General features: G+C 36.7%; 1 protein-coding gene across 4 annotated transcripts in view; it reads left to right on the forward strand.

Moving 5' to 3' along the window:
- The window catches only part of ARB2A (ARB2 cotranscriptional regulator A), a 264,926-nt gene that overhangs the window by 40,804 nt on the left and 197,084 nt on the right, over positions 1–27,038 (forward strand). For all 4 annotated transcript variants that reach the window (XM_075739805.1, XM_075739807.1, XM_075739806.1 and 1 more), the window contains 2 exons: positions 12,694–12,759; positions 20,369–20,560. In XM_075739805.1, the coding sequence (XP_075595920.1) occupies positions 12,694–12,759; positions 20,369–20,560 (258 nt within the window). The remainder of the gene's footprint in view (positions 1–12,693; positions 12,760–20,368; positions 20,561–27,038) is intronic.

Consider the following 27,038-nt stretch of genomic DNA (forward strand, 5'->3'; position numbering starts at 1 on the left):
TTTGATGTCTTGGGTATGCTTACTGGTGGTACTGGTTATAATCTTAGAATCACAGAAGAATTTTGGTTGTACCTCTGGGGATTCTGCAGTCAGCTCCCCTGGTCAAAGCATGGGGAGCTCCAAAGTTATATCAGGCCGATCAATTAAAAAATTGCAGACTGCCTTTAAGCGGAACACCCTAACCGTGAACGGTTGCCACACAAATGTATCTGCATACCTCAGTGGTGGAGCTTCCTGGTAGCCAGGAGACCCTAGGTGGAACTTGCTTCCTTGAGGTGTGAGAGAAATGACCATGGTAGATGGGGGTAGGCTTGTACAGCTGCAAAGCTGAATTTTAGAGGAGAAAATGTGTTGGTTTCCAAGTTTTGTAAGGGGGTCAGATGTAATGATTCACTGAGGTTTAGTAAAGTACAGTATGAAAACTTGAGAAGGAGCACCACGGATCTCACTCAACTGTTAACTGGTTGTTCAGGAAGGGTACTGAATGTCAGACTGTTGCAGTCAGAGTGTGACATAGAAAAGAAAGAACAGTTGCTTGCTGTATCAAAGCTATGGTTCTGTCAAGTGCTGCTGTTAGTATGGAACCTGCCACCTGCTCCCAGATTCCTCTTTTATTCGAGGTTTCAGTTTCAGATTACATATTGTGTTCCAGTAACCGATTTCTCAAGATGCACTTGAAAAAGTATTATCTGGTAGCATATGTACCCTTGCGCCGCTCCATTGTGTTCAGCAAAAGGGCACTTTAAGAGAGTGTGTGCCTTGAGATCAATTTATAATAGAAAAGGAAACAGCTTGTTTGATAACATGAGCTTATACCCATAACAGTCAGCCAGAAACAGGGCTCCTGTAGTATAGACACTCTCGCTTAAGTATTTTGGGAATGTCAGAGAGCATTGGATGCTACTTTGCTAGGAACCATGTAAGGATTAATTGGGAAGTGAGAGGTCTGATCGCTTCTTGCAGATGTCAACATAATTCAGTGCTCTTGGTCACGGTGATGTCTAGTATGCAAAAATATTTCCAGATGTGTGTGGTTGTAGGTAGATAAAATTCAAATAATTTTCACAGGAGATATGTTGAAATCAGCTTGTGGAAATGATCAAGGTGCATACTGAGGTGCATGTATATGGCTTCAAGTTTGATCAGTTCTACATCAGTAAGCTAAAACTCCAAAGTAATACAATATATCATTAATATTTCCTTCTGGAACAATTCTTCCTTTATACAGATACAGTATGATTGGATAATTCCAGAGTAAATCCGTAAAATGGTGTTCGTTGATCTTTCACTAAGACAAATCTGATTTCAGTTCACAGTTTGCCTAAGAATTTAAAAATACCTTTTCTTCCACTCTCTTTTAGAAAGTTAGAATCTTTGGTGAAATGCTCACTGTATTCTTGTGTTGTAAGTTTCTTGGGCTTACCTTTCCACCTCCACAGGAAAACAATTGAGGATATTGTCAGATACATTAGAAAGCAGAATTCATCTGGCTACAGTATTAAGTGAACTACTAATAATTTTTGACATAAAAATAGTCTGTAACCCTAGAGATAATACGGGTAAAGTGAACAGAAATTAAGTAAATCATAAGGTGAATGCAAGTGGGAAGTGAAGGCTGATGCACATTTTTAGTACTGTTTCATAAAGATCTTTTTGGACAGGCTGCATTCAGTAACAGAAAGGCTCCTAGCTTAGGTTGTAGTAACATAATTTTGGGTTGATTTCCAATATTCAGGAATGCATGTGTTCTTGATCCTTCATTGCAACTCATAATTTTAGGAATATTGTGTTGGGAAAATAAGGCACATTAGCCAGCAGCACAAATAGCAGGAGAAGCCACAATATTCGTTTCCCCTCAACCCAGCCAAAACCAGATTATTTGGCTCACTATCAAAAGGAGCAGCAGTAATTGTTTCCAGTATCAGTGAAGGCATTTTACTGTTTAAAAAACTCAAAGCTTCCATTTCATTAACTCAAGAAAAGGCTTGGTCTCTGCCATCAATTAGAGGATAAAAACGGGATTCTCATGGCAAGCTGTAGGTTGGTGTCTGCCTGTGCCTTGCTGCTGCTGGGTGCTCCAAGTGCCTCTGCAGTGGGTGCAGGACCGGTCTGCACGAGCAGCTTCCCAAACCTGGGTCATGAATGCGGCAGGACCTGCTGTCGAGTGAGATGAAGTGCCCAGGAGCTCAGCCTGATTAGAGCCACCTTGTGAACACAGGCTGAAAGGTGGTCCCAGGTTTGCAACTTAGTCTCAGTTTGTGGAACAGTAAAAATAGAAAAGGAGAAGCATGGAGAACAAGATTATAGGCACGCTGTAGATGCTGATGTGATGGCTTGCTGCCAGACTCTGCAGTGACCTGCTGGTCTCCTCCTGCCTCTTCTGTCTGGATTAGACCTTGAGCAGAACAAAGGGAGAGCGCCCGTCGGCCTGCCTGCCCGTTGCCCAGGTTATTGACTGACAATAGAGGTGGCGATGAAGACGCACAGTCGGTATGTGAGCACAGCACCACGTGTTGTTAGAGCAATGAATGTGGGTTTTGATTTGATAGAAGGCAGGTCATCCTCAATGCAGATTCTCTGCTCCATTCTCATGGCATAGAGATAATTGTACCAAATTCTCTTGTCATAGAACAAGCTGCTTTTAGGCAAAAATCTGTCTGATTCCTAATCTCAGCTTTTCATTTGATTCTCTTGACTGTTGTTTGTGTTCACTTTATTTTATCTGATATATGATTAATCTAAAATGTCTTTCATGTGTCTTTCTATTTTATAATACTCTTTCACCAAACACAGAACTCTGCACAGAGCTCTCCAGGCTAGCGGCTGCAGTGTAATTATAAATTGCACATAAGCACGCTGCTCACTGTTGGTGATATCCTTTTTCATTATCTGCATCTAGATGATAAAATTACGTACTTAATGTTTCTATGAAGTACTACAAAAATTACAGGAACTGGATGTTAGGAAGAAGTTTCCTTTTCAGACAATATTTTGATACCATTCTGCAGTCAGAACTGTCATTACTTTGTACCTGATATATTTATTACTGATGACTACTGTATTGAACCATTTGTTTAATTAAACATGGCTATTTTTCTGCATGCCCCACCCATCCAAAAGAGCAAAGGATCCCATCATGCAAACAGCTGTTGGGAAAGTGACGCTTGCCAACATGAGCATGAACCAGTCCTGGCCACATGCTTTATAAATGGACACCAGAACAGGCTTTTACAAAGTATTTTCTGACTCGGGCTGTTTCGTAGCTTCACAGACTTTTTAGAAATAACTGCTTAATTGGTTGGACATGCTAACTATTATACTGTTTTAATGCAAAATTTCCATTAGAGCTTGCTAAATGCCCCATTTGACAACAACAACAACAAAAAAGCCTTTCTTCTCACAATATTTGTATGCAGTAGAAGGTCAAAGACGCAATCTATTATTTGAAGTTTGCATAAAATCATGAATTGTTGCGATCCTTCTTAATCGTTATCGTGTTAAACAATTTTATAGGTAATTGGACTGTATCTTGGCAGTTGGACTGAGAAAGATGCGTTTCCTTCCCAAACAAACTCTATAGGTAAAATTCATTAAAACACAGTAAATGGTAGTGTACAGAGCTTCACTATTAGCTGTTTTTCCTCTTGTCCCAATACTTGTGCCCACATAGCTTGAGAAGTACAATGCTGATGTGCTGTCTCTGGACATGTGTGTGCTGCATGATTGGCTCCATTAGGTTTTCAGTCATAATTTCATAAGAAGACAGGATCTGCTCTGCTTTTCGGACATCATCAACATAAATATTCATGGGCAACTAACAATGTCCTTACATACTGTCCTCTTATTATAAGTTATGTAGTATGGGCTATGAAGTTTATTTTATAAACCTCAGTTACCAAGAATATTTCTTCCTAGGGGGATTGGTTTAAAAAATAAAATAGAAAAAAAATAACCTTTCCAAATTTGATTTAATGAAGACATTTTAAATAATAATTTATTTCATTCTTAAATGGTTTCCTGTATTTTATACAAGAGCAAAAGTGTCAGGATTTTACTTGTCGCACATGAAGCAAACTTCCTTACCTCTTGGTTGAAAGTTCTCCTGGCATTTGCCATACCTGGAGTTTTTTGTAGTTTGCTCCCTCTTTGAGTTTGCCTGCCAGCAGAACACAAGGCTGGGTTAGATGGGCTCAATCATGTGGAATAGAAAAAGGAAATCTTTTCTTGAGAAGCAGTGAGGAAAAAGAATAGAAAACGGTTCATCAGTGTCCAAGGTGTTTTCTTAACCTTCAGCTCGATACCCCCAGAAGAGACAGTGCCTTCAGGGCAGGTTTCTCTCTCCTTAAGGGGAAGTTTCTTTCAGAGTACTAGGTATCATAACCATAGACTAGAAAAGCAGAAAGCAAGCTAGCCATTTCTCTTAGAAGTTAAGTGCTGGCTTTTGTCAGTTACTCAAAGCAAGTGAGGGTCCTGAGTTTCCTGCTTAAATATGCAACGAGTTAATGACCCCGGTATGATCTGTTTGGTTTACTTGACTTACTGAAAAAGAGGCGCAGTATTATTTAATAGTGAAACTATAAACATTTTTGTGACTCGTGTTCCTGAGGGTATCAACTACTGTTTGTGCCAAGAAAAGAAAAAAAGAAACGCTGCTAACGGTCAGCACCATGGCCCTTTTCAGCTAAATTTATGTAAATCCAATTTATTTTGACCCACTACTGTTCTGGAGCGTGGTGGCAAAATGGTTAAGACATCTTGCTATGGAAAGAAGGTGTTAATTTGAGTTCTACTCTGGATTTACATAAAATTAAGCCTTCAGTCCATCTGTGAATATTTATCTGGTCATTTCTGCTGAGGAATCAAAGGTGGCGAAATGAGATGCTTGACACATCACTGACTTTTTTGTCTGTGACTACAAAAGCTGGTATGCTTTAACTATGTTAATCTGATATGTCAGTTGGGTTTGGCATGGATTTTTAACCTTTCAAAACTGCATAGCACCACCTCTCCACCTAAACTACATTTTTTTTCATTAATAGTTGGAATAATCAAAACCACTACTGCTCTTTCTTCCAGATCACTTTTCATAACTCATTTCTACTATGAAATTTAGAGATAACAATCCTAAGTTTTAGTTCTGGAATTGGAATATTAGAACGTGTTTATAAGCCTCATTACTATTTGTTCCTCTGTTACTCTTCGGGCTTTTTTACTTTTCTTCTTTGTTTTGCAATCTTTTCATCCTTTTGTTTCTTATCTCAGCTTGGGGATAGAGGTCATGCTTTCTGCTGATGTTTAATTGCTTCTAGCACAAGGTGCTTGATTGAAGCCTCTGCTTAGTACTGACACATATATATGTATATGTATGCATATTTAAAAAGAATTGAGAATTTTCATAAGATAGGCTATGTAATTAAGCCATTTCTGAAACCAAGTAATTGTCAAGCGATTTCTAAAATTAGAGATCCTTTTCTTAGAAAGGAAAAGAAGAAAAACAAAAAATAAACCAACAGGTGTCAGCAAAGACCATGTAACAAAACATTGGGTCAAATCCCATCAACAGTATATGCTGCATTCATGACAAATCCCTGTTGTTTTTCATTTAATTCTCTCAAAAGATCTTGAGATCCTATTTGTGATCAGTCAACTCAGAATCCAGAATATCACACCCATGTGTTAAGATTGAATTGAATTGCTTTCAGTAGAAAACGCAAGAAATCCCTTAGAGGTAATGTCAATTCCATCTTAATGAATTGTTCTCCCACACTATAATCCAAGTGAGGTCTTTTGTGGATTTTTAAAATGCCATTGATTTTTTTTCCCTTTTTTTTTTTTTTTTTTTTTTTTTTTTAGCTTGCAGTGAACAAAGCCTTTAGAAAGTCCATTCAGCTTTTAGGATTTTTTGTTCTGGCATAGTGATGGTGGATTTTTTTTTTGTTTGTCCCAGTTCTTAGGTAAGTCTGTGTCCAAGAGCAGTATGTCAAAAAGTTCCTTTGCATCTCTCATTGTTACTTATTGGCAGGTTTGTCACTTGAGGGTCAAAATAAAGCTCATTCAACCAAGGCAATGGCAGCCACCATAGCAAGCCTCGGGTCAGTCCCACCACTTGAGATTTGCCGCAGGGCAGTCAGTTGGAATTCATTTTGCATTTGTTTCGCTGAACACTATTGCTCTTACTCTGCAAAGAGGAAGAAGTTGTGTGTAGACTACTGCATGGTATAAGGATTGTTTCCTTCTTGTGCTCATTTTCTCTTTTTGCGTTAAAGTGCTTATTACCAATGAGGAATCTTGTAAAACAAGAAAATCCATTACTCGTGATGGCATCGCTTCTAGTGGTTTATACTTGTTTATTTTTAAGATTAGTGATAAAACCTCCGACCTGTGTACATTGCCTTGAAGTTCTTAGAAAATACTAGTAGTGCTGAGGGGCCGAATCTCTGAGGCTGAATTTAAACTACTTGAAAATAGTGTCCTTTCTATGCCCACGAAAGATCCATTTTTTGGGGGAAAGTTAGATTCAAGAGGTTATAACATGTTATGTCAGATCTGAATTGGTAGTTGAAAGCATTTTAGAGGTCTGGGGAGCTCACAGTGAATCTCTTGCTGTACTGTGTGAAGTCAAGTCGAACATACTACGTTAGGAAAAAACGCAAAGGCAAATGATTTTTGTCTATATGTGGAATTGTCAGGCAAAGTGGTAATCTTCTACTGTTACACATTTTAAGTGCCGTTCTGTCACAGGGTCAGAACTGACAAGTGAACCTAAGGTTGAATTGTCTCCCCATTCTCTAAAGAAAAATAAAAAACCTTGCATTTTTTTTACTTGAACTGAAAGCATAGCAAATTATATCCAAGCAAGTTATTGTAGAAGTAGAGATGGGCAGACTTCAGTGGTTTCTGAGCAAGTGTTTTTCACTAATATTTTTTAATTGGGATTTTTCCCTTCTTCTTTTCTCTTTTTTTCTGTATCATATGTTTATGTGGGAGATTAAACTATAGTTACCTCATAAGGTTAATAGAGGAATAATAAACTACTAATGACACTAATAATGTACTAACCCTTTTTATGATATGACTTAAGAAAAAAAAGGAGGTCAAGCAAGAAGGAAAATGCCATAGCACCTAACGTTTTATTAGCTACCATATCCTTAATTTAAAATGTAATATCAATATTATAGATAGAATAGATATTATTAGAATTATACTATCTAATCTATCTATAGTAATATCCATTATTATTCTATCTGGCCACTAATAAAAAACTACCAGCAAAATTATGGCCGTTAGATTCCCTTACTCTCTGTACTTTCATGTACTTTGAGAACTGTCTTTAAAAATTAATGAAAACAAGTGATCCGATAAGGTGTTTAAGGAGTGTTGTTTCGCAGGTTGACATCTCCGGAGGCAGAAGCCTCCTATCCACTGAGGAAGTGTTTCATTGCCAGCACATCTCACTCCTGATGGGAAGTACTCTCTGCTAACTTTGCGAGAGTAGTTCTGTCTCCATTCGCATTTAGTCCGTGGAGTAGTGAAAAGTGGTAACAAGAGTAGTAATGGTGGTGATGGGGTTCTGTTTGTGTTTTGAATAGCTGTGAATGAGGAACATGATGTGGGAAATCTCAGACCCATCCAGCTGGATCTGGTCCACCAGAAGAACATATTTAACCAGTAATTTACTCCGTTTCCTTTTTTTCCCAGAAATCTGCTAGAAGTGTGTAGGAGCAGGCAATGGTGTGGACAACTTGAGTTAACAGCTTGCACTCCCTTATCCTTTCTCCAAGGTCTTATAATCCATCCTCTGTCGTGTGAGTGGTTGTAGTGTCAGCTGCTCCCATGCGCTTTCTCCTTTGTCGTGTCATATGCGCTTTATCATGTGTTAACCATACACCAACCATTTGACAGAGTTGTTGGGGTTTTGGTCCTGAGGGATGCACATATGGGAGAAGAAAGGGATATGTGGCATTAGATTGCCTTCAATGATACTTTGTGGTTTGCGGTAACCAAAGGGATCCTCACATCTGCCGTAAATCCACGAACATTCGTTGCATGGTAGTGATTTCCAGTGACAACTGATAGGTGCCGGTTTAGAAACGAAAGGCCACAAATCACATGGGCTGATGCCATTTTTTAAAATATGTTTTTAGCAGAGAATTCACTCTTAAGAAAACATTTTGCAAGTTTGAGTAGTTTACTTTGTCTTTTTCTTTTTTTCCCTCTGCAGCAGGTCCATGGCTCTGTTTGTATACATAGTCTGGTGATGGGTAAAGTTACCCGTAGTTGGTATTGAAACTGGGAGCACGCTCAGAGGAAAAAAAGAGAATTCAGAGGACTTGGGTTGTAAAGCACAGCAGGGAGGGGGCTCGACGAGCAAGGCTCAGTGCACTTCACTGCGTCCCAGCGTGGGTTTTGATGTGGTATGTGCTGGATTAGGATGTAGGTGTTATGAAACAAGTCGCTGAGTTGTGATCTGTTTTCTGTATACCTGGCTATCTCTGTCATGAAAAAGTTCACCCATGGGTCAGCTGCAGTTCTGCTCTTCCTCATGTGTGCCAGGCTGGTTCTTGACATTTTTCATACGTGTTAGAAGGCTTCTTCCACTTTCTTACAGACTTAAAATGGGGGTATATTATTTTAAAGTGAGTTATATTGGAGTTGCCTTCTTATTTTATGGGCATGCTTTTGTTCATCCTCTTTTCCAGACTTTTGCTCTTTAAAGACCTCTGATACTTAGTGCACTGAAGAGTCTGTTTAGTATTCGCCTCTGCTTAGAATCATGTTTGGGCTTCAGTACCTGTAACTTTAAACGCGTTGGTCGCAATGGCTCTTAGTCTTTAACTTCACTTTTCTCATAGTTGTATGCAGGTATTGGTCTTTTGATCATGTAGCTTCAGGATGGTGTATTGCAAAGATTTTACAAATTACGCTGCTAGCAGAATTTTTCAATGCTTTTTGGTTATTGAAAACAATCCTGAAGAAAGTCCTCTTATCTATGTCTTATATAACAATATAATCTTACAAGGATGCAAGTCATATGAAGTCATAAGACCTTACCAATTAATATGTACTAGAGTTTTGTGTATCAGAACTATGTTTCCACCTGGAGTTTCAGTTTTGCTCTGCAGACTGCATGTAGCATTATAGTCTTGGCCACAATTGTGCAGAATATTTAGCAATGCAAGGATAAAATCTCTGCTCTGTCATAAGATAATGTGTTTCTCTTTTCTTTCTGTGGTCTTCTCTGTTTCCTTCCTTTCTGCTGTCCATCCAAGTCATTAAATTTAATTTCTCTGTAATTAAAATAAGTTATGTTCTGGATCCATATGAAGGATCACTGTTCATGACTTAGTTCTGTCCGCCACTTATCCATAAGACTGTTGAACTTTATAGATGTTATATTTGGGGCCACTAGCACTTTGAAAAGGCAACCTTATTACCTTGAATTTCCATGCAGCATACTGCGTATGGTGTTGGCATACTTTATGAGTTACAAGAGCCTTAGAAAAAGCATGAATATCCCAGGTTAATATGAGAAACATGAGTAGGGCTCCTTAGCAAGTGTTGTGGTTTGACCTGAGAATGGCTTGTACAGGACAATTTGTTGCTTGGTAGTTCCAAATGAGTTATTGACACTTGTCTGGGTTGAACGGCCTCAGTCACTAAGAACCTGTGGTCATAAGCAACCATGTGACTGATGATAAGTCCAGGAGAGTTTATAGGGTGTAACCATAGTCACCTTCTTGTGCAAGAAGTCACAAGACACGTTTCAACATCCTACAAGAGTTTTCAGACCTTAAAGATAAAATACCAGTATACACAAGCTAATACTACTCAAAGAAGTGGTGGTTATTTAAATTGGATAGATTTGTAATAGTGAGTCTAGCTAGTGCTATATAAATAGTATAGCACAGTTCCCTTCTCTTTTTAATGCCTATAAAAAAAATATTTTAAAAGTTAATTTTTCAAAATTGCAGATCAGGCATAAAATCACAAGAAGTATTTAAAGCATAAAATTCCCAAAGTAATGTTGGATTTGTAGCATTTTCAGTACTTGCAGCCATATTCCTAGATGGGACAGGATTTTGCTAGATTTTCTGGGCACATCCATGCTAAGTGCAGGAAACCTGGCCATTTGGATGATGTTTTCAAATCTTGGAAATTTTGGGCTTTGGTGCTACTTTGAGAATTTCTGCGTGTCACCTTCTGTCCTTTACAGCTGAGAGCATACCAGCCATTGCTAGGATATCCCTGAACTTCTTGATCTGCTGCTGCCAAAAAACCCGTCTTGTGGTCTTACATGTTGTACTGGGGCAATTTTTCCTCAATTCTCTCTGGGCCATGGAGACCATCCAGGTGCTCACCAGCCTGGGGATCATAATCTCACACTTTGCATCCAAGACTCCAACCTACTATATCTTTTTTCACGTTTACTTTTATTAAAAGCATTCATTAGCTTAAGTCTTTGCCATAACAGAGTGCTCTACTGATATAAGTCCCGTTTTTAAGGCTGATACCGCTTCGTATTTTATTTTATTTTATTTTATTTTATTTTATTTTATTTTATTTTATTTTATTTTATTTTTTGCATAAAGAGCCAGTTAGGATCAGAGCCCCATTGAACCAGGCTGCGGAAAAAAAGAGTAAAGGTATACTTTTGCCCTGAAAACATTACAGTCTAAATAGATGAGAGAGAATAGAAGAAATAGATACAAATACATAGCTGCAAAAAAGGGTAGATTTTTGCAAGTGGTGTCTAAAATATATTTTCTTCATACCAATTTTTTTTTCTTCCAAGTGTCTTTTAGGGTTTTTGATGGTTAGTAGATGCCTGGATTTAGAGTGAAAAATAAAATTTCTATGTTTGAGGCCATATTATCATTATACTCATTTTAGTGTCTGTACAGCATCAGCATCTGAGACTGCAGGAACTTAACTGCTTTACTTGTTGGCATTACACCGAACTTGATTTCGGTGAACCATAAAAAGTTTGGCCCTGAAGGTAAAATTACACTGTATGCATGTTCCTAACATACTGCTTTGGGGATAAACATGGCTTAAATCAACTCATCGCTCACAGCTAAATTCCTTCTCCAAATGCAGTTTCCCTGTAGATAGTAATGTTCAGTAAGACTTATTTTCTTTAAAACCATAAAGTTTTTTGAACATAATTCTATCAATAACCATATTTGAGCAGGGTAGCAAACAATTCACGTAATGCTAATAAAGATTTGGGGGTTTTGTGAAAGGAAGGGAGGGTCACACACCAACATCTTTAATTAGCTTTCATCAGTACCTCTAATTTGTTCAAATGTGTTCCAAACGTTTGCATATTGTGTTTGCTCACATGTACATAATGAAAACTTTTGGACTTCATTGAAACTTTATTTGGTAATTGTGCACTTGGAAAATTAAAATTGAAGTTTATGATACCCTGGCTCCTACTTGCTCAGTTCATAGTGCGTTGTTAAGATGCCATCACTTGAGAGCTTTGTTACAGCGACGTCTCTGTTGTGGCTTAATATGCTGTGGGTTCAGCTGGCTGTAATTGTGGCCTTGAGGGGCTGGACTAAAGAATACCAGCTGGGTTTGTACCCAGATACTTTTGGATTAATACTTTGGGACTTAGATCTTGTCCTGTCTGGAATTTAAACATAGTTCCCCAAGCTTTAAAGGGAAGGCAAGCACCATTTGAGGCTCTTAATGACCACTTTTTCCCTCTTTAATTTGTCTTTTTTTTTTTTCTTTTTCCTGCCTTTTTTTTTAAAAAAAAAACTCCTGTAGCCAGTGAAATCCAGGCAGTTACTTCCTAACCATTTTTACAGCCTCATATGGGCAAAGAGCTTTAGTTTGTTCCTCATCTTAATTCCCAAATTAATAATAGTTAGAAAGTTCTTATGTCTGCATCTCCATTTTTCTTGAAATATATAAGGGTGAAAATAAATTTCCCTAGATATTAGGCAAGCCTTTGAAGTGTGAACAACTTTGTTATATTCGAGACAGCAAGTCCTTCATTACGACTAGGTTGATTTTTTTTTTTTTTTTGGTTGCTCTTTGAAATAATTCCTTTTGTTTCAGGTCTAAAATTTCAATTTTATTTCTACATGGAGACAAGAGACTTAAACTCCCCCATAGCGGGGAATCAGTCAGGGTTTTTCTTCTATTTAGAAACCTTTGACCCATCCCTCCCCTGTTCAGTGAATAGAAATGGCAAGGCAACTTGTGCTGAGGGTGACTAAAGATCTGCTCTCCGTGTAGCTCATGAAGTGAACCTGCAGGGGAGAGGGTTTCAGGAGTCCTGCTTATGGAAAAAATGCTTTTAAAGTATTTCTTTGCAAAAGAGAGCCTTTCTTGTACCCCTGAGTATATATTAATTGGTTATAATCCTTAGTTTTGAGGCACATAATTATTCACACAGCAGCACATGATGGAATCACAGGTACAGTTATAATTTCTTTGTACTGGCAAGCAGCCTTTTCTGAGGGACAGAGAAGGCCTTTTTGTGTAATGCTTCAAGTTCTATAATTAGTGGTATAGTAAAGAATTCAGATAAGTGGCAAAACATATACAAGTGCTTAGAAGTTCAACCAACTAGCCTAGAAGTTGTCTGCCTGGATATGTAATTTCTGTGTGGTTTAATGTCTGTCTGCATTTCTTCTTAACCTTTTTGTTGGGTTTTTTTTTTCTTTTTTCTTCCAGATCATTACAAAATACGTTCATGAACTACTGGAAAAGGAATGCCACTTGAAGAAAGTAACTCTCCCAGTAAGCATAAATTTTATTTTGTCCTAAAGGTGTTGTTTGTTTGGATCTGTAAAAAAGCAGAGCCTTCAATCCAGTATTCAGATGAAGACAAAGTGTGCCAGGGCTCTGTGCAGGGTGCTGTCTCAGGACACTGCCTTGGCATACAGCGTGTGCGTGCATCTGGAGATGTGGTTCCACCTCACTTCTCCTGTGTTTGATTTCTGAAAGCTGAGCTCTCATTGCCTTACCAGATACCAGAATTTTCAAAATATGGTAGTTTTGATAGAGGAACTGTAAGCTTTTTGAAAAGTATTTGTGAATATTATGAGATCTCTGCAGCTGGATGTAGAGAACAAATGTGCCTTTACAGCCAGGAATGAACTTAAATTCAGTTTCAGTAAACTACTCTAAGCCTATTTTTTTAAAACACACTTTTTCAGTAGCTTATAACATGTATGTAATATGAGGTGTTGCTTAGTGAAAATGTTTGATCAACCCTTGGAAGCGATGAAGCATTCCCCAAAGAACACGGGTGAGAGTGTTTGTAAATACATGCAATACCATGATGTTGTTCAGGTATTTTTGTATTCTGTAGTGGAGACTGTAGGGGAGACTGTAGTGTGACAGCACCGTGTAGGTCTTCCATCACTACCATAAAGGATTCTTACGGTCTTTTAGAAGCTCTTGCATTACTGTTGTTCTCAGCCAGTTCTTCATATTCAGTCAAAACCCATTTGGGCTAAGGAAGGAAAATGTCCTTTGCTTTAGCAGTTCTGTAACATTTCACAGTTCCCATTTCCATTCCCTGAGTGCTGGTTCAGGAACGTTTTGATAACCTGCCCAAACTACTTACGGTTTCCCAGCCAAGCTTTGCCAGTGTCTCCTGGTCAGGGCAGAAGGAGCTGTGCTGGCAGCTCCACGGAGCAGTCGAAGGGGGAGCAGCAGCTCTCTTCTGCACTCCCAACCTGCTAAACCACGTAAGCCATGCCGATGCCCCAAGACTTGAGAGCACTGGAGAAAGCATTTCCCAGCTTCAGACTTCCCTGGGTAGACAGAGAAGAGGATTGGGTTCATGGTGGCAGTCTGCCTGGTGCGATGCTGGCCGTGGTCTCTGGAACTTCTCTGGACAGCTGGTTTTCTTTGTCGGGGAAGTTTTGGTCCAAGGACTACCTCCGTGTTCCAGACAGATAATGTGTTGAAAGGCTTCCTCAAGCCATGTATTATGTAGTGAGCACTGATGTAGTTTGTCAGTAGTACTTTTAAGCTATTCTCAGATATATTATTTCCAGCTTCTGCAAATTGTCATAGTTTAATTGCATTTTGGAGCAAAGTAAGAGCTCATAAAATATATGCAGCTGTTTATTTGTGAGTGGCGTGGAAAATTTAGGACAAGGTATGAGCACTGTTCTTCAGTGATGATTATTATGTGTAGGAAGCCCTCACTACAGTCAAAAATAGGTTATGAAGAGGACTACAAAAATGAGAAAAATGAAACAATGTATGTAGAAGGTGAAAAATTTAATCTGTCTAAAGGCTATGTTTAAATCACCACTGACAGACTCCCAAGTAACAACACAAAGAGACCCAGTTTAAACTGGTAAAGGAGGTTAATAGAAGTGATGAGACCACTTGCAGCAAGAGTAATTCCTGTGCAAGTGAGGAAAACAGAAAAGAGTATAAATGCTGGCAAGGTACATATAAAGTCACAGTAAGGTCACTCAAAACTGAATTTGAGGAGCTTGTTACAGCTGTAAAGGCTAATAAAAAAAGAGAGCTGATGAAGGTGATAGATGAACTGCATGCAAAAGGAATGCTCAGCTCAAATGAGAAAAACTAGCATGGTTCTTTCCAATGTTATCTGTCCAGTTTCCACACTTGACTATTATTAAATTTTTTTTAAACAGGATATAATTCTGAGGAACTGTCTGAAATTTGACATATCAGTAAAGGAGATCTTAGAACAAATTGATATGTCATATAATAATCAAATTCCAGGATGAGATGGTTTTTAAGCCCAGGGTACTAAGAAGTCAAATACGAAGCTGCAGAACAGCCAACTAGTATGTAACTTACTGCTGAAATCAGCTATTTTCATCAAAGGAATGGAAAAAGAGTAAATGTGATAGTCTTTGAAGGGCCTCCAGGAGTGATTCATAGTGATTCCTGTGTACCAGGAGGAAATAATATATTGAAGGAAAAGTCAGTACAGGTTTCTTTTTAAAAAACCTGCTAGAATTCATTGACGGAGTCGGAGATGACATGAAAAAGAAAGATCTTGTCAGTAAAAGAGTACATGGATTTCCAGCGAGCTGTGAACAAGCTTACCAAATGCTTTTAAAAAAGCCACTGTCATGGCATAGGAGGAGGGAGTACCCTTATGAGTTAATAATTGGTTAAAAGGAAAAAAAGGTGTTCATATTTTACAGATGAAATAAGCTGTTACTGGTGCAGTGTTATTAAGGTCTGCACTGACATAGTTATGAATAAAAGGAAAAAAGGAATTAATAGAAGCTAACAAACTTTGCTGTTTTTTTTCTAACATTATTTAAAATCCTTAAATCTAAAGCTGATTGTGATGAGTTGGGAAATATTTTCATGATGCTGAATGATTGGACGATAAAATGACATGAGATTCAATTCTGGTAAATGTGAAATTATGGGGAAAATAACTCACTCTGTAAACACAATGGTGGCCTCTAAATGAGCTATTACAACTCAGGAAAGAGCTTGGAGTGATCGTGAATAGTTCTCTGAGAACATCAGTTAGTGCTCAATGGCAGTGAAAAAACCCTCAAAGCAAATAGGATGTTAGGAATTATGAGGCGTTGAGAACAAAACAGAAAAACATCGTCATTCCACTCATTATGTGGGCCCCCATCTTGAACACTGCATGGAGTCTGGACACCATATCAAAAAGGATATGAAGAATTAAAAAAAAAAATACAGAGGAGGGTTACAAGGATGATCACAGGCATGAAATGCTTTTCAGACAAAGAAAGATTAGACAAAGATTCTTCAGCTTGGAAAATAGATGACTGAGGAAGGAATATGACAAATCTATAAAATCATGAAAGGTGTAGAGAAGATGAATAGGGAATGGTTTTTTGCTTTTTTCATAATAGAGAAGCTAAGGGGCATCAAGTTTAAATTATCAGGCAGGAGATCTGTACTGAAAGAGTGGCAGTACTATTTCATATACGTCCTAATTATATTGTGGAACTCATCGCCACAGAATACTATCAAGGAGAAAGGTAAAAATGCATTCAAAAAAACCATTTGACAAATCTAAGGTGGGATAGGTGCATTGAACTATATTGTACATGCTTGTCCACTTATAAACTCTGGCTCAGGAGGCTCCAAAGTTACAGGTTGCCAAAACCAGGGAAGAGTCACTCTATAACCACTCTGTTCTCATACAGTTCACCTAAGCATTCAGCCAGCTGTTAGAAACAGGACCCTGGGACCTTGATCTGATGGATCTTCTTATGAATATGACCTTACTATATGAACATTTTAGGGGTGAATACGAAAACGTGTTTTTTCTGAGTTTTGTCACAGGTGATCTGAAAGTTGCTGTATTGGTTTTCCTTTTTCTGTTAGCCGATAATGAAGTAGACAGTGTAACGAATATATGAAAAATGTGTTGAGGAGTACTTTTTTTTTTTTCAGCATGATTTTAGAAGTGTGCAGAAATGCTGTGCTTCAAAGGTTTAGGATGACAGCATTTCATGTCTCTCATCTTTCTTAATTTCAACTTCATGTGCAAAGTCCAACTTGCTGTCTTTATTTTGTTTTCTCAGGTAGCAGCTTCAGTTTTGAACACAATTGTTTGTAAGTTTCTTTTCAGATATGAAAATGAGCATTTTGGAAATCAGGAAAGCTCACCCATTATCTTATTACATCAGCATCTCTGTCAAAACCTAAATCTGAAGATTTTTTTTCTACACGGGGAGGCTGAGATGGATATTGCATAATTGTTACTGTAAAGTATTGTAGTTCTCTTAATGTTCAACATATACTACTGGACTTGAAGATATAAATGAAGAGACTCATATTCAGGGAGAAGCCATTCAATTATTTCTTTTAAATTTCTCATTTTCTGCTCCATTGAAAGTTATATTATGAATATAAAGAAGACAGCAATTTTTTTATCCAGATGAAGTCTTAGTATTTCTCTAGTTTTAATGGCATAATCAGTGATTGATCTTTGCTGTTCTTTGGCTGTTGAGGACAAATAGAGGGTGCTTCTGAATTAAATGCATCTTTAATGGCTTCTGGGAAGGCCTGAGATGGAAGTTTAAATAATTACTAACATGTTTTATTGACAATGGCACTGAAACATCTCACTTTGCAGAATCTTCTAACTTATCAATGCTTTGCTCTTTCACTTCAATAGCTAAAACTTCATTCAGTAGTTCTCTTGATCTACCAGACAGACAAGAACTATTTTTCTTTGAGAAACAATGGTCTCTTATCTCCACTGTGTGTTCCTTTTGGCTATTTTACTACCCAAGTCATCAATAGTTGTTTTGTAAAAATTCCACTGATTTTAGGTGAGTTGTTAGTTGTAGTAATGACCAAGTGCTAACTAGCTGCTTGTGATATTGATCAGCAGTTTTCATTTTTAATAATTTTGAGTGAAAAATTATAAATTGGGATATTCAATTTTGTGAAGACTGTAACACAAGTGAGTTAGCGAGCTTTATGTAGAACCATGTTACAGAAGACTTTCTTATCTTGCAAAGCAACTCAGCAGTTTTATCTCTCCAACAGCTGCTCACAGTTCTTGGAATCTTCTTGAGTCTTTTCAGTTTCAGTTCCATTTATTTGCCATATTCTTTCCTCCAGTCACAAGTTACACCTGTTTCACTTGTTTCGAGGCTCCAGGCTCATAATTTTTATTCTGTTTCTCAACCAGAACAAGAAAAATATTAGTGGGAGGTGTTCCCTTTAAAAATTCAACGTTCGATTTTAAATTTAAAAACTTCCAATGTACAAAATAAAAAAAACCCTAGAGCCCAGCCAGGTCTCATGCATCTTGGGTTGGTAATGGCTAAGAACTGAAAATTGAGTCATAATGCCAATGTGGTAGCATGAACATCAGTAGGATTAGATTCCAAATATAGTTTGATCTTACCCTATATATTGATAGCAACTGCAAAATATTAACTAGCATGCTGCTAAAGTATTCTGTAGACTGGTATATCACTGTATTGGGTGATAGTTCATTTGAGACAGAGCTCATACGGAAAAATAAATTCACTGTTTGGAAACCTTAAAACTGACATAATGTATGTAGAGTGCATAACTCAGAATTCACCATGACTGCATACATTCATAAACCTGAAGGTATAGTTGTGCATTGGAAAAATAAATCTGAGAAAAGGAAAATTAAACTTTAAACAGTACTTTTAAACAACAAATTTTCAGTGGAATTTAGACTGATTTGACATTTCTAGCTACAGATTACTGGAAGATTGTTATTGCCTGTGAATAACAATGTTCAATCAAATTGTTAAATTGAACTAATTGAAGTTCAGTATTTTACTGAATTTATTCAGTTTGTCTTTAAATAAAGGATCAGAAATAAGTGCTCATGAGTTGGTCCAGAAGAGAAAGTGGCTAATAAATAGAAATTATTTTATGCGGGTTCAGTGTGTCTAGCACTAAATGGTATTCTACCTTGATTTGTCAATAAAGTTACGTTGTACACAGGAGTGACCTTTATGCACGTTCTTTAGTGAAAGCTTGATCTAATGAATTACTGCTTAATGTTTGAAGATAAATTAGCTTGAAAAAAAGTTTGCAAATGTGACTAATTTGAGGAAGAGAATGAAGAGTTATTTTTTTATGATCTTGTTAGATAACTTTTTTAAACTATCATATTTGCAGAAGTATGAACTATTCAGATCTTCTAGTACATATGATTACTGAATGCCAGTTTTTCCTAAATACTAAACAAAAATTTAGTTTATAAATAATACTAAAACATACAGCTAAGTTGTATCTTTGTCTGAAATGCAAATTCACAATGTTTTTTCTTAATTACAGTATTGTAAGTATTCAGTTTATGTGCAAAAGTCAATTAGAACTTGCCAAGTACTATCTGAGATTTAGTGTTGTCTGATTTTATTGTTAAATTTTAAGGTATCGATACTGCTACTTCAGAAGCAGCAGCATGATCTGACTGTAGCTCCAGTATGTACCTGTTGGACTTATATATCCTAAACTCTTTTCACTAAAATGTATTTTTTACTATGTTTTCCATTTTCTCACAAAATGTGAGAGAAGGTGTGTACATTTCCTGGTGTAGAAAGTACAAGCTGAGGCACATGAGATGTTATTTCATTTTGGAGCAGGGAATAAGGTCTTCAGTGCTACAGCAGGTGCTAAAGAGAGACAGGACCATTCTTCCAGTTAGGAATTCCTTTTGTTCAAGTGGCCTCATTGACTTCATTAAAAAAATATTCAGAAGGATTTGCGTTTAAAAAGTCTGGCAGATTCACGCAGAATTAATTTTTCCAAAGGTAAGGGTAATTAAGAATACATACCCGTGTATGAGAGAGGAGCCGACATAATCCAAACAAACAGCCATTCCTCCTGTCTCAACGTAAGGCTCATGTCCTCATCTGCTTTTCATCGCTGTTGCAGAGTGCAAGACAATCAGGGTTGTTCCTGGCAGCTGTACAGTTTGCCTGTGCAGGTCATGGGGGGGAGGACGGGGAGATTTGCCTGTTCTGTTCTTCCTTTTCTATCTATTTATATGGTAGAAAGGGAGGAATGAGTAGACGGGATGTTTCTTTCTGCCCTCGTGGTGTTTACACCAGCACAGTTCTTTTGCCTTGAGCCAGGCTTGCTAACCCAAGTGTACACCTGTTTTATAGAAATTCTGGTTTTATTGAACAAAAAGTGCTGTTTTACTCTCCAGAGTTAGAACTCAGTTCGTTAAAACTCAGAATTAGATTACGGTTTACTGAATATCAAAGCTGGTTGTTGGTCTGTTCCTACAGCAAAGTACTTAAGCATTGACCCAGGTGCAGGACTCTTAAGCCATTATTTAGACCCAAATTGAATTTCTATATTTTATTAGGCCTCCACTATTAAATTTATAATAGACAAATTTACAATACTGCTTCATACGTGGCTTATTGGGTATTTATGTTGAGGTGGCTGAGATGGAACTCTCTAGGATTTTTTTCATATTATGTAAGACTTTTATTGTTGCTTCAGGCATATCAGAGGTGACAAATTACCTGATTTTTTTTTTTTTTTTTTTTCCTCCCACAGGTTGTTCTTTTATGGACTTTCTTTTTTGCCAGTAAATTTCTGTAAACAACTGATGGTTCAAAGCTTTAGCATACTTTTTACCCCCTTTTTGATTTAAATCTCCCTTGGACTACTGTTCTAAACTGTGGTATATTTTTATGTTTTGAAGTTAAATTGCACAGGTATTAGCTTCTACTATATTTTTACTTAGTACTGGGCACACATTAGTCCCCATAGTATGCATACAAATAGCTGTTAAATGGTGAAAGTTTTTACAGCGATTTGGTGGCTAACTTTATAACTAGAGATGTTCTTTTAAAAAATTTTATTGATGCATAAAAGTGCGTGTTGTCTCTAATTGCAGGTTGATGCAACTGAGACTGAACCAAAGAGCTTTATCTTTATGAGTGAAGATGCATTAACAAATCCTGACAAGCTACTGGCCCTAATTCATGGTAATGGCGTTGTCAGAGCAGGTCAGTGGGCTAGGAGACTTATAATTAATGAAGATCTGGACAGTGGCACGCAGATACCATATATAAAGAGAGCTATTGAGGTAAGTGAAAGTGCGTGTATGTACAATTGTGTGTGCATATGCATGTGTGTACCTGTATATGAAGAGCTCTAAATCTGTGATGTTTTAATTTGTTAAACATCATTCAGTATTTCCTTATATGATCATTTTGTTTATGATGGGAATACTTGCTTGGTTTTTTTCAGAACTTTTTTCAAATGGAACCAAGTTTCTCTCTTACGTTAAAAAAAATTCTAGTTGTATGTCATGTCGTTGCGGCAGCACTGCCATGTAGTTTAATATGGCAGCTAACGTGACAAGAGCCCTTAGCAGGCGATGAGATGCAATAGAAGGCACTACAGAAATTTGTTATTATTTGAAGTGTTTTCTTTTACATTTCATTAAATTTGTACGTATTTTCACTCAACGTCTGTTGCAATCTCATGATAACATGAGCTTTCATGATAACAGCAGGCTCTTTTGCTAGGCTTGTACTGAATTTATTAGAGGCACAGCCTTTTTCAGTTTTGCGCTGAATACTGATTCATTCTGATTCACCTATCAATACTTGACAGTAAAAAACATTTACATTTTATGAACACTGTTTTGTTACATTTACATCTATGTGAGAGACAATGCACGATTTGTGTAATGTTTTTAACATTGGAACTTTGTAGGTGTAATTCATCTCTTGCATGCAGCTACCTACATGAAACTTCCTGTAGTAAACATTAGAAAAGCCTATTTAAAAGTCACTATTTCTGTTAGATTTACCAAGTTAAGGTAAAGTTCCACTCTAAATATCAGTGTTGTCACTGTGATTGTACTCGTTTTGCTAAATGAAGTTGAATTTGCTGCAGCTAGGTTTAAAGTATTCAATATAGAAAATGGTTCTCTTCAAACATGTTTTCTTTTCTTTTTTTTTGTATAAAACATATGAAAAGATTGAGCCATGAAGTTATTTTTGTTTTGTATAATCCACTAACAAAGCACCAGACTACACTTTGTGTGGAAAAGAAACCTAAACTTGTGAAAGTGATGCTTGCCTTCTTTTAACATAAAGTTTTTGTTAATTTCAAATCAAGACTCAGTGGCAGAACAAAAAGTACTTTAGGATTATTGAATGTAATATAGGTGTATGGTAGGTCCAGTGTAGGAGGTTAATTTCTAGACTGCAAGTTCCAAAACCTTTCCCAAGAAACCCGAAGAGCTGTAGCTACTTAAATTTTCGTAGGAATGCTTACATATCTGCATTTTCGTTCTTTCCTAGAGATGCTGCTCTCTGGGCTAACATGAGAGGCTGAGCATTTAAGACTGGGATACTATCCCTAAATTAACAGATAATCTTTAAGAGATGTCTAGTGGAGGAGAGTTACAGTTCCTTTCCCTGTTTTGTTATTTTTATTTTATTTAATGATTGTGCCAGTGTGACAGAGATCAGATCTCTTCCCTCAAATGGTTATTATGCTTAAAAATAGATGATGTATTTCTGCTTTTTGAATGCTTCTTCAAAAAACACAGGAAAAAATCCCAAAGAGTTTGATGAGAAAAATTACTTTTAAAAAATTTAATCATTTGATCACATTGGGACATCAGACTTTGTGCTCTTATCTTTTGACTGACTTCTTTCTTAGCATGGTTTTTAAATTCGTAGGTCTCTTTAGCTGAGTAATTCCAGCTACTGTAAAAGCCACTCTCCCTTTTTGTGCATCTTAAAATTCTGGTAAATGTACTGCATGTTTAGAACACATACTATTTGCAATTTATTTTTTTTTTAAGGCAAAATGAAGATTAGATCATATTCAATTGTATTATAATAATGTATACTATTTTTTGTATCCTGTAGTCACTGTAGTGGGAATTGGGTGTCTATCTGGTTAGATAAGGCAGTACTTTATGGAAGTTGAACCACACTGAACGTATATGAAATCATTATGTTATGACTGAAAAGAGAATATAGATAGCAACATGCTGATATCATGTCTACTTCATGTACAGATCATATAGATTTCTCTTCCAAATACAGGAAATTATGGTAGAGTGAGTATAAGGACTCCAATTTTAGTTAATAATAATAAAAATTGCATCCTTTTCTGGTTTTTCTGGTATTCAGTGCTCTAGTTGATTTAGACACTTCTGTCTGTTATGAAATGAAAATAACTGACCTACACAGTAAATGGCCTGAATGGAAATTATGATAACTCCTCATGCAATGTTGCTGGTTCGAATTAAGGAATTATTTTCCTTGATCTTCCACTGTTTCTGTTAAGAAGAGGTCTCATCCTTGAATGAAACCAGCAGACATTATCAAAGTATAAGATTACAGTGCTGATGACAGGAGATCATGGATTTTTAATTTTTTTTTATTTTAATAAACTGTGTGAAGTGTGTAATAGTATCTAGGATTTGAAAATTCCACTGATGTGGTGTGAGTGTGAAACATATGCAGGTAGCTTAAAACATTTGCTGGAGAGTAGGTTTTCACTTAAAAAAAAATATATTGTGAAAGTAGTGCTTAAATGTCTTTTGTGCAGAAACTAGTCCAGAAATATCACCTCTGCGTTCCTGAAAACAAAACAAGACAAACAAACAAAAAAACCCCCTCTAGGTAGGTCAAACCTGTATCTTTTTATCTACTGCTTTTCTCTGTGGAGAGTGACGAGACTACCACAAGCAAGTTTCATTTCATTTCTTGGAAAAACTGAAAACAGGGAAGCAAAAGCTGAAGTTACCAGTGAGCAGTGGATTGAGCAGGATGAACTGATACTGCTCTCCTAACCAGGAAGTTAAGGAAAGAAAAGAGACTATTTCTCTCTGGTACAACACTTTCAAGAAAAAAATGAAAAACTTTTCTCTTAAAGCATGTATGGAATAGGGGAGCAATATAAAGGCTTAAAATTTATCCTCCTGCTAGTGGTTTGGGGCTGATACACATTGGAAAGAAAAGATCCAAGGAGAAGTATCCTGGTGGAATTCAAGTAGCTAGAAGTGTGGTTTTTCTTTTCATCTGGGTGGTTCCTTTAGGTAATATTTCTATCTTCTATATCAAATTCTGTTGTGTAGGTTAAATCTTTTGTGTAATAGGTGTTGGGAATAGTTTACAAGGTTTTATGTGAAGAGGTAACATTAATGCATTAATTCAGAAATTCAAGCTTGATCATGTAAAAGAGATTCTGAAATATGAAAGAAGAGAACAAGTGTCAAGGTAGAGAACAGATTGTAGGAAAAGGAGAAGGGAGAAAAGTGTATAGAATGTGAGAGACAGATATGTGTAAATACATTAAAAGACTGTAGGAAAAGATCTACTTTAGAAAAACAAGTATAAAAAAAGGCAAATGTGATAATATAAAGCAGTAAAGCTGTAAGAAAGGCTTAATTAAAATTATAATACATACTATAAAGATATTTAAAACAAAAATGATAAAAAGATAAATAAAAAGATAAATACGTTACAAAATAAATAGTGCATAGGTTTGTTGTTTTGTTAAAACAGAATTTTTTCTACTGAAACTTTCTGCAGTGGGAGATACTGATTTTTGACAGAAGCAGTCATCTGACGTGTGAGAGAGTTCATGTCCCTCCTCTGGGAATGAGGGACTATTCCACTTTTAATGGTAATACCACAGTGAAGTGATTCAGGGTTTGGTTTTCCTTGCCTTTTTTTTTTTTAATAAATAAATGCAAATTATATAAATAAATTTATTTAAATTATATAAATAAATAAATGTAAATTAGAAGAGGAATTTTAACCTGTCTCTTCTACGTTAAACACACATGTCTTATGCACTGTCTGTAGAGTCAGGCTTGTCTCAGATCAGTTACTATTTTGTCGTATATACAATGACTGAAGCAGCGCCAGGAGGAGATGGTGAGATATGGAGGTAAATTTTCTAATTCAGTGATGAAAGCATTTCCTTGGGGTGTCAAGAATTAAGGATTTACGTTCCTGGTTTCATTTAGGTAGTTCAGGGGCTCGGTCAGTTGTGAGGACCTCGGTCACCAGGCTCTTGAGGAGGAAGACGTTAGAAGAGGATGCTTCTCTGGCTCGTTGTTGAGTGGCAACAACATGGATGGTAGTTTAAAGATTCGGTGGGGAGGTGTACCAGTGACATAGGGGAACATGCAAGAAGGGGTGCAAACGTCAGCTCCTGCTCTATACTCCTTCTGTAGTGGTTGGAGAAGCAGAGTCTGGGCTTTAAAGTCTGCTGAGTGTTAGGCAAGGAGAAGCTGAAGTTGATCAGCTTACAGAGGAAGTTTGTTCCTCGGCGAAATGGGACCTCAGCTTACCTGAGTTTGGTCATTTAATACCATTCTTCTCAGGATTAAAGAAGACATCAGTTTACTGCACAAGTACAAAGAAACTGATGGATACTTTCCATGTCTTTGCAAGTTCAGTACATTAGTTACCTGAGATAGCTGTGGTCCCAAGGATGCTAATAAAATTCAACTACAGCAACTGTCGGTTAGTTGATTTAAAAAAAAAAAAAAAATTAAAAAACATCCAAGAATTGTTGCCTGGTTTCTAATTCAGCACACTTTAAGATAGCTTAGATATTTTTATTATTATTTGAAGCAGAATTAATACTTCACATAGGGGTAACGGAATGAGAAAAATAGCTTCTTCAAAGAACCTCAGAAAAAAATGCAGCAGCACCCAAAAATCTGACTTTCCATGAACAAACAAAAAAAGGTTTGCATGAGATGGGCATCAACTGCGGAAATTGTTCTTTAATGGCTGATAAAACAGCTTCATTTTTCTCTTGAGTTTATCTTGCTCTTCTTACTGCATTTTCTTAACAATTTCTGTTCTTAAGAATATTTTTGGTCAGAATATTGGATTTATTCACTCATGTTAATATAAATCATTTGTATAAAACTATCAGGTTGGTAATATTTACTGAGAATCACAGAGGGTGGTTACTTTCTTCAGCATGCAATAAGATGTCATTACTTTTGTAACTTGGTTGAATGGAACAACAAAATCATTCAGTGTAACAACAGTACGTTTACCTGCCATAACTTTTATGTGATTTAATAACCTTACTGGTTAGTAACTGCCAGTTTCAAAAGTGGATATTTACATGTTGTCAAGATATCATGCTTTGTTTAAACTACACTAACAATTCTTGCTGAAAAACTTTTATATCTCACTTTTAAGCAGGGAATATCTCATTAGACAACGTCCTCTTCGTTCTAGCGGTCATATTTTAGGAACTTAAGATTTAAAATTTTGTCTTACAGTTTATACGTGCTTAGCATAATTTCAATAAGATGGGCAAGTGACACTTCCTGGAAAAAAAAACAGAGCTGGCATTTCACTGCAATTCCAGTTCTTCCACAGAATACTAATATTTATATACCTTTTATATCTCCTAAGTATAATGTTGCAGAAAGATGTTAAAATACTTCATTTATTTATTGTCAGTCAGTTGTAGTGCCAGAGTAGTCATAATCATATTTGGGCATTCTAATATTTTCCTGGAAGGAAAATTTCACTAAAATGGACAATAATGTGCTATATTGTTTTCTTTCAAGTATTAATTTTATGGCTGTGGTGTATGTATTTGCTTTTATTCATTCTGTTAGACCATAGAAATAACATTGCCTGTAAAGTACTTCTTAGGAAAACTTGTATTTACAACTCCTACTTTCATGGGGATAATATTAAGAAAACTTAAGCTACGTAGCTGGTTGGATGGTGTTTTGAGGTCTTTCTAAAAACCTAAACACAAATTACAATGTACTACTAAATAATTGGTCACATATAATTGGCATAAAATACATCATACTCTGGAAAGAGAATTAAAAAACCAATATATTTAATTTCTGCTAAAATATTTCATGAGGAATGATAATCTCTCAAATACTGATTCGAAATACTGATCACCAAGCAGGTAGAAGGCAAAGTTGCATAATTAGTTGAAAGCAATACTAATTGATCACAAAATACATAATAATACATAATAAGCCGTATAGGAGTTAATAAATATTGAGTCAGAAATTCAAGAAAAGGTTAAAAGCTTAGACTAATACTGAACTGACAGGGTATGTAAGCCCACACCAGCCCCCATGCCAGCAAAGGAAAACAATGAGATGACAGCTCTACTGTTTGGAGAGAGGTTGCTAACGACAGCTTATTCCTTTATGATTTCAACTCTTGACAGAAGACAGGTCTGCTTGTTGCATCATGGCAGATGTATCATTACCTTCTGGCCCTGTCATGACTGAACTGGGAAAAAACCCCACTTGCAGTTCTGAAAATCCAATTACCCTTTGGAATTTAGCGCATCCTTTCCAAGATGTGTGCATTACCATTGTTGTTTTAATTGTGTGTATTACATTGTTAGAGTTTTCCATGTTACATTAATTTGGTAAGGTAGAGGTAATTTCAGATTGCTTTGTCTTCCTTTATTCTGCTGGCTCTCGTGTTTTAGAACCCTGCGGCACCTTGTGTTAGTTTACTCTTACTTTGTGACTGACCTAAGAAAATCACTGCTCAAGGTATTTGGATAAATGTGGC

The sequence above is a fragment of the Balearica regulorum genome, chromosome Z (assembly GCF_011004875.1).
Source record: "Balearica regulorum gibbericeps isolate bBalReg1 chromosome Z, bBalReg1.pri, whole genome shotgun sequence".
NCBI classification, from domain to species: domain Eukaryota; kingdom Metazoa; phylum Chordata; class Aves; order Gruiformes; family Gruidae; genus Balearica; species Balearica regulorum.